General features: G+C 36.8%; 1 protein-coding gene and 1 pseudogene across 1 annotated transcript; one reads left to right on the top strand and one right to left on the bottom strand.

The window, feature by feature from the left end:
* The first annotated feature begins 333 nt into the window (after positions 1-333).
* On the top strand, positions 334-3097 carry LOC104094518 (probable CoA ligase CCL5). The gene is made up of 4 exons (XM_009600470.4): positions 334-1428; positions 1725-2111; positions 2457-2524; positions 2609-3097. Exons 1-4 carry the CDS (start codon positions 412-414, stop codon positions 2832-2834), a joined length of 1698 nt encoding a protein of 565 aa, XP_009598765.2. The 5' UTR covers positions 334-411; the 3' UTR covers positions 2835-3097.
* A 487-nt stretch (positions 3098-3584) lies between these two features.
* Positions 3585-7235, bottom strand: LOC104105798 (vetispiradiene synthase 2-like; annotated as a pseudogene).
* Positions 7236-7692: the final 457 nt, after the last annotated feature.

Raw genomic sequence — 7692 nt, 5'->3', positions numbered from 1 at the left:
TGATATTTTACTGTTAGGTTGGAGAGTTACCTGTTGCTTGCTGTAGGTTAATTTAATATGATAGTGTAAAATTCTTTACATTGTCCGAGCACAAATATAAACTCTTGGTATAAACCTTATATATTTGTATATTACATACCAGACATAATGTCTTGTCTCATATATTCCATCCTATAGTAATTGACAGGCCAAATAATATACTATGTTTTATTCGATTGCTCCGAAGAATGAAGACTTGGTCCTTTAGTATTTGCCGACTAAAGCAAGCAGACAGAGTCCGAGCATAAATTAAACGATGATTTTCAAGCTATAAACCAAAACCTTATTTATCTTCACTCAACATTTGCATAAACTAGCACAAATACAAGGTCAGTCCAAACATTGTTAGCTTACGTCATATTTTTCCTGAAAATGTCAGGTGAAGAGGGATGGACTTCCACGGGGGAAGAAGAGCAATCCACATATCAGAAAAACGGCTATGATTCCAAGACTGGAATCTATCACTCAGTCCTCCAACTTAGTGAACAACACAAAATGCCTTGTGATAACCTTGATCTTGACACAGCCAAATTTGTGTTGTCACAATTTCCATCCCCAGCTCAAGCTGAGTCAAAAATTGCACTAATTGACTCTGCAAATAACCAAAAATTAACCTATGCTCAACTCCATCGCTCTATTGCTTCACTTGCCACAGGATTGTACCATGCACTAGGTGTTAGAAAAGGTGATGTTGTGTTTGTTTTATCACCAAATTCACTTTTGTATCCAACCATATGTCTAGCTATTCTTTCAGTTGGTGCTATATTATCCCCAGCCAATCCTCTAAACACTGAATCAGAAATCGGAAAACAAGTACGTTTATCGCGTGCAAAATTATCCATTTCTGCACCAGAAGAAGTCTATAAATTAGTCCCTACTGGTGTGCCTATTCTTCTCATAACACGACCCAAAAACGACGAAAATTCAGTTTCAGTAGAGGATTTGATTGAGAATTGTGACCCTTTAGAAATGCCAAAGGACAGACCAACGCTTTCGGATACAGCAGCAATACTATACTCTTCAGGAACTACTGGAGTTAGCAAGGGTGTAGTGTTAACGCATGCAAATTTCGTAGCAATTATGAAACTTCTCAAGTTCTACGTCGATGTAACATCGTCTCAGGACGATATTTTCCTCTGTTTCATACCGATATTTCATGTATACGGTCTAGTCTTTTTCGGTCTAGGATTATTTTGTTCAGGTGTTACAACTGTGTTGATGCAAAAATTTGATTTCCAAGCTATGTTGGAAGCAATTCAGACACACAAAGTCAGTCACATTCCAGCAGTTCCACCAGTGATTCTTGGACTAGTTAAGTATAACAAAGGTGGTTATGACTTATCATCGTTGCGGAAGGTTTCCTCAGGGGCTGCGCCACTGAGCAAAGAGGTAGTGTTGAATTGTACGACCATATCTTTAAACGGTTAGAGAGAACACTTTTTTTACCAATTGATTATATTATTATGTCTCAACATGTCCCTTCACGTGTGGACCTAATTCTTTTTCATGGCCAAATTAACATGTGAAAATATTTTTTGTTTTTTGGATGACGGTGAGATTTGAACCTGAACTTCTTGCATGCTTTTGATACCATGTTGATTTGTATGACAATCTCATTTAAAAGTTTAAGGTATGAGAGAAAGTTAACCTACTTTCTATTACTTCATTATATTATGTCTCAACAGATAGCTGATGCGTTCCGGGAGAAGTTACCATGGGTGGAGATCAAGCAAGGCTACGGTCTAACTGAGACAACTGGTGCGGCTACATTTTTTGTTACCAATGAAGAGGCAAAGGCGCATCCATGCTCAGTGGGGATGTTGTTCCCGAGCTTCTCCGCTAAGGTGGTTAATCACGAGACAGGGGAAGCGTTGCCCCCATTTAAAGAAGGTGAATTGTGGCTAAAAGGTCCAGGGGTGATGAAAGAGTATTTTGGAAATGAGGAATCAACTGCTGCTACAATCACTGCTGATGGCTGGTTCCGAACTGGTGATCTTTGTTACTTTGACGACGAGGGGTATCTGTACATCGTTGATCGAATAAAGGAACTCATCAAGCATAATGGTTATCAGGTAGGAGCAAACTTACATGATCTCTACATTCACTATCTACGCGTCAAACAGAGACGAATCCAGTATTTAAACATTATGGGTTCAACGTTTAAGGCTTTTAGCATTAAATTCATTATATTTTTCAAACTTATTGGTTCATACCTATCATAAAATTATGGGTTCAGATGAACCCAACGCGGCTACTCTAATTCCGCCACTGGCGTCAAAGAGAATGTGACACGGTTTTGTTTATCTGATTAAAATTAGCGATAAGTATCAAGTGATGAAAAATACTTTTAAGTACTGTGATTTTATAAATAAGCAGTTATGTATTTTTGATAAAAACGCCGAAACTGGTTTATACAGGTAGCTCCAGCAGAACTGGAAGCAATATTGTTGAGTCACCATCAGATACTTGATGCAGCAGTTGTCCCGTGCGTTACTTCAACTCCTCTACCCCTCTCTCACTTTTCGTCATATTCGACTTTTGTATCTAACAACATAATATTTTTAAGCAGACTAGAAGATGAGGAAGCAGGACAACTACCAGTGGCATATGTTGTAAGAACAGCTGGTTCTGGGCTCACAGAAGACCAAGTCATACAATTTGTTTCTAGCCAAGTAGCCCCATACAAGAAAGTCAGAAGAGTTAATTTTATCAGTGCTATACCAAGATCAGCTGCAGGGAAAATATTGCGAAAGGAGTTGGTGCAAAACAAACTGTCAATTCTGTCCAACTTATAACACTTTCTGAACACCCTTTATCAATACACTCGAATCGTTGTTTACATCATAAACAAAAAAATTGTTTTTGCCCTATTTGCATAATATATTTTTCTGCCAAAAAGGATTCAATTCAAACTAATGTATAATGTATCCATTTTCTTTTCTTGCTAACTATGGGTTCCTAAGGACAAACTAGGAACTGAACCATGTTTTGGTCACAGGTTTAAATCTTAGGTGGCAATCGCTCATAATATATAAGTTTCACAGTGTCATGGTATATAAGTTAAATCCATATTAGAAGTTTGGGGTTGGGGGCTACAAATATTGCGATTTAATGCTCTTTTTCTTCTTCTTTAGGTTTGTGAGACGACGAGATTAAAACTGACCCAGCTCAAACTTGCATTAGTGAAACTACACAATTTTATTTGATTTAAGAAAAAGAGCGAAAGAAACTTTAAGAGAAAAAGCAGTAAGTTTAGAGTAATATTCCTACAGATTATAGTCATCTTTCACCTCTTTTTTCTCGGATTTCTATTCGTTTTTTTTTCTTGGTATGGTCAGTGAGTAGAATTTCTTACAACCTTCAACTTAAGATGTGCAATAAAAATTGAAATAAAGAACAAAAAGTACTTGTAATATTATTTCTTACAAGGATTTTAAGGAAGTCCGAGATAAGAAGTGCACTGCACCATTACAAAAGGCGGCATTATTATTCTTGCAATTAAGGAGAATGAAGTTCTCTGGCTCCAAGACAAACAACATTATTGTTTAAATTTTAATGGAGTACACAAGCAGGGCAATAATGTGAGGTTTTAAAACTTTCTCGGGAATACCGTAGGGCTTGCAGTGGGCTGGGACGGAGCGGGTGCGGGGTGGGTTTGGCAAAATCCACAAAAATTTCAACCCGTTCCGCCCCCATAGTTATTTTTTCAGTTTTCGGCCTGCCCCGCATAGTTATTGTTTTAGTTTTCAACCCGCTTCGCCCCGCTCCGCTTAAGTTTTTTTTCTTTTTTCTTTAATTTTTTTTCTAAAACAAACTAGTTTGACATTTTATTAGTTTATAAAATGGAGAGTTTAATAGAATCACATAAACATAAAACTGAGAGAGTATTACGCCGATCTTCCAAAATAAATGGCCTACTATCATTTTCTATTACTAATACGATATCTTGATTCAAGTAATATTATTTTGTTGAGACTTATGCAAATTGGTTAATTATAAATCAAAATAGCACTCGTGCTAGTAAAAAAGAATGTGAAATTGTAGTTGAAGTTATTGCATTGTTTCAGAAAAGACAAAATTCAAAGTTGCCCCGCATTGAACCCGCAACCCGCCCCGCTTTAAAAATTTTAAAAACTGTTTTAACCCGCCCCGCCCCGCATCAGCATAAGAATAAACCCGTCCCGCCCCACCCCTGCTCTGCCCCATTGACATCCCTACTCGAGATGAGTGTATCCATCTTGATTGTGGTTATATGTGACATCAATGATGCGAACAAGATTAAGAATAGGCGTTAAAATTTTCAAAGAGTCGGGAGTGGGCCTAAGAATACCTTCATTAACATCCTTCCATGCTATCTCAGCCATTTCATGGAATTTTTCCATTGCCTCTTCTGTTGATACATCACAATCTCTCATGTAGCATTCAATTCCTGTTGCAATTTGATTTAGGGTTAGTCTTCAGTATTTTTCTACGCAACGCTTTGTTTTAAAAAACTTATATAATGATCAAATACCGTGTGAAATACAATGCATACCTCGTATATTGCTATGTCATCAATAACTCGACATAATATCACATTAGCTTCAAGAATCATATGATTCTTTGACAACCACTCAAAGTCATGCTCGTTAGCGGACATCATGCCCAAATAAGATGTTATAGTGAGCAAGTAATAGGTGCTAGTTGCTAGTGCATTGCTTAGGTATTCAGAAACAGGTGGCATATATCCTTCAATAAACCATTTCGCCTCAACATTATAATTTCTCACAATTTCTTTCATCTGTGAGCACAAAATGTATGAATTCAAGTTTTAGAAAATTGTAGTTTGATTGCTTCAAGCTAAATGATCACTAAATGTCATGTAAAATAAAGTGAGAAATTGATTAAGGAAAAAGTAATTTGATAAATAGTTGGGTCGCTGAGACATACTCTTTCTTTCGCATAATAGACCACATAAAATCTTCCATTGATAGATAATTCCTTTTCATAATCCACATACAGATCTAAAAGAGCTCTATAAGACTATAACTGGGAGCCGATCATTTTCGCTAATATCCCATCTGCAGGCTGAGACACGACTAAGGTAAATTGATGCATTTTGAAAGAGCATAAATATAAGCAAGCTAGAGCTCGTTTTTAATATTTTCACAATATTTACTAATTTCAAGTAATATTTGAATAGGTTAATTTATGTAGTTCATACCTTTGTATTGCATCCGTGTATGTGTTAAGTTCTTTAAAATACTGAAAAGTTATGTTTTTTGTTTTGATGATTTAACAAACTTTATAAGCGAACCAAATAGGGAAGTTGATACAATTGGTTCCTCCGCATTCAGAGCAACAAGTCAAATGTCTGGTACAAGTCTCAATGAAATGAGATAAGGGAACAAGTAGAGATCAGTTCCTTCGGTTACAGTACAAGTCAACTCTTACAGCTGTTAAGGCTGCTGCACTACACACGCATGTTGTGTACCGGATACTCCCTTGCATCATCTTTGATGACCTCACTTATATATTACCAACATGAGGCAAGATATTACACACAATTGCAAACCTAAATATTCATTTACTCGAAAGTGTGCAACCGCCTTCATTCTCACAAAGGCATTGAAGAACAAAACAACAACATAATAAAGGACCAAATCCCAGCATTGATTACATCGTGTGTCCTTTAGTATTGTTGTGTCCTACTCAGATATTTAGAAGTATTTCGTAGGACATCTTGTAAACCATAAACTGTGTGGTTGTTTTGACTAGAGCTAGTCAAGTGGTTAGCTTTGTAATAAAGTTATTACAAAGAGGCACGCAATATAGTTATTGTGAGTAGGTGACGGATTAAGAGTTTAATTCCTAGATTACAATAGGTTATAATCTAAAGTTTTCTTAGTTAGTGAAGTTGAAATCCTACCAGTGTAGGTCGTGGTTTTTAATCCCGTGAGCTGATAGTTTTCCATGTAAATATCTTGTGTTATTTACCTATTGCTGTGTTCTATGAGAATTGATAGAGAATTAGGTTCTCTATACAGTTTGGTGAACTCTTGGTTTACATCAATTGGTATTAGAGCAGGTTCTTTCTATAAGGCTAACACATAGAAAGAATGAACATGGCTTTTCCACCAAATTTTGAAGAACGCCAATCAACCTACAGACCACCAAGATTCAATGGCCAATACTATGGCTGGTGGAAGACAAGAATGCATGATTTTATCATGGCAGAAGATTCAGAGCTCTGGGATGTCATCTGTGATGGACCCTTTGTCCCACGAAGACCATTGGCAAGGGAACAATTACAGTTCCTAAGACAAGGAAAGAATATAATGATGTTGATCGTAAGGCCATTGAGAAATATTTAAGGGCAAAGAAGATCCTCGTTTGTGGCATTGGACCAGATGAGTACAACCGCATCTCAGCTTATCAATCTGTCAAGGAGATCTGGGAGGCTCTCCAAACTGCACATGAGGGAACCACTCAAGTTAAGTAGTCAAAAATCGACATGCTTACAACTAAGTATGAACTCTTCAAGATGAAGGAGGATGAGTCCATTCATGACATACATACTCGCTTTAACGCCATCATCAATGAGCTTCACTACCCTGGAGAAATTATCCCAAGGAATAAACTGGTCGAAAGAATGCTCAGCGTGTTACCTGGTTAGCAAAGTCAATGCTATCACATAAGCCAAAGATCTGTAGAAGCTGATGATTAACGAATTCATTAGAAATTTGAAAACCTAAGAAATGAAAAATAAGAAAGATCATGAAAGAACAAAAGTCAAAAATGAGAAGAACCTGGTTCTCAAGGCAGACAACAGTAACTCAAGTGGTGATGACGCTGGCATGGCCTATCTTACATGGAGATTTCAGAAAATGATTCATAGAAATGGAGGAATTGCTATGAAGAGCAGCTCTAGCAGAAACACTAAAGGTTATGATTGTTGTCACAAGTTCGAAAAGCCAGTACATTTCATTAAATATTGCCCTCTCCACAAGTAGGACCATTACAAAAACAACACGAACAAGACGGCTAAGAGGAACCCAGTTCCCGATAGGAAGTTCAAAAGAATAGATATCGTTGATAATGTTGTGAAGCAAGCTATGGCTTCCTGGGGAAATTCCTCTAGTGAATCTGAGGGTGATGATGAACAAGGAGACCTCCATGATGGTTGTTGAAAGCGAAGCTGCAGAATATGATTCCATATTTGCACTGACGGCAAAATCTGATGAGGATGAAGTAAATGATGTCGATGACGTAAACTTTCTAGACGTTCAAAGAAATTAAAAGTCTTAGTCTCAAAAGAAGCTGGTGTCTTTAGCTAATGGATTAATTAATGCTTACCACAATCTCATTAATGATAAAAATGCTTTAATTAAGGAAATTGGAGAGATAGAATATGAGAGAGATGATTTGCTGGTTGTAGTTATTGATCTAAAGGAAACAATATAGGAAATAAATAAAGAAAATATCCTCTTAAAAAATTCAACCAAAAAATACATGAATTACTCTAAAGGAAAGTAAGTGGCAAGTAAGGCATACCTTAAGCATGAACATGAAAGAAATATACCACTTCAGGAAGATTTAAGCAGGGTTAAAAATGATTTAGATAAATCTCTGAAGTGGTCCTGGTCCTTTGATACAATCACTTCCATGTATAAA

Source organism: Nicotiana tomentosiformis, chromosome 5 (genome assembly GCF_000390325.3).
Source record: "Nicotiana tomentosiformis chromosome 5, ASM39032v3, whole genome shotgun sequence".
In the NCBI taxonomy this organism is placed as follows: Eukaryota; Viridiplantae; Streptophyta; class Magnoliopsida; order Solanales; family Solanaceae; genus Nicotiana; species Nicotiana tomentosiformis.
This window is presented reverse-complemented; position numbering and strand designations above follow the sequence as displayed.

What these genes read in the sequence shown, in the direction of transcription:
- LOC104094518 (XM_009600470.4), top strand. Translation starts at nt 412, where the DNA reads ATGTCAGGTGAAGAGGGATGGACTTCCACGGGGGAAGAAGAGCAATCC. An exon ending in CTGCGCCACTGAGCAAAGAG is followed by an intron (nt 1,429 to 1,724) that starts GTAGTGTTGAAT and finishes ATGTCTCAACAG; the next exon opens with ATAGCTGATGCGTTCCGGGA. An exon ending in CTTGATGCAGCAGTTGTCCC is followed by an intron (nt 2,525 to 2,608) that starts GTGCGTTACTTC and finishes ATTTTTAAGCAG; the next exon opens with ACTAGAAGATGAGGAAGCAG.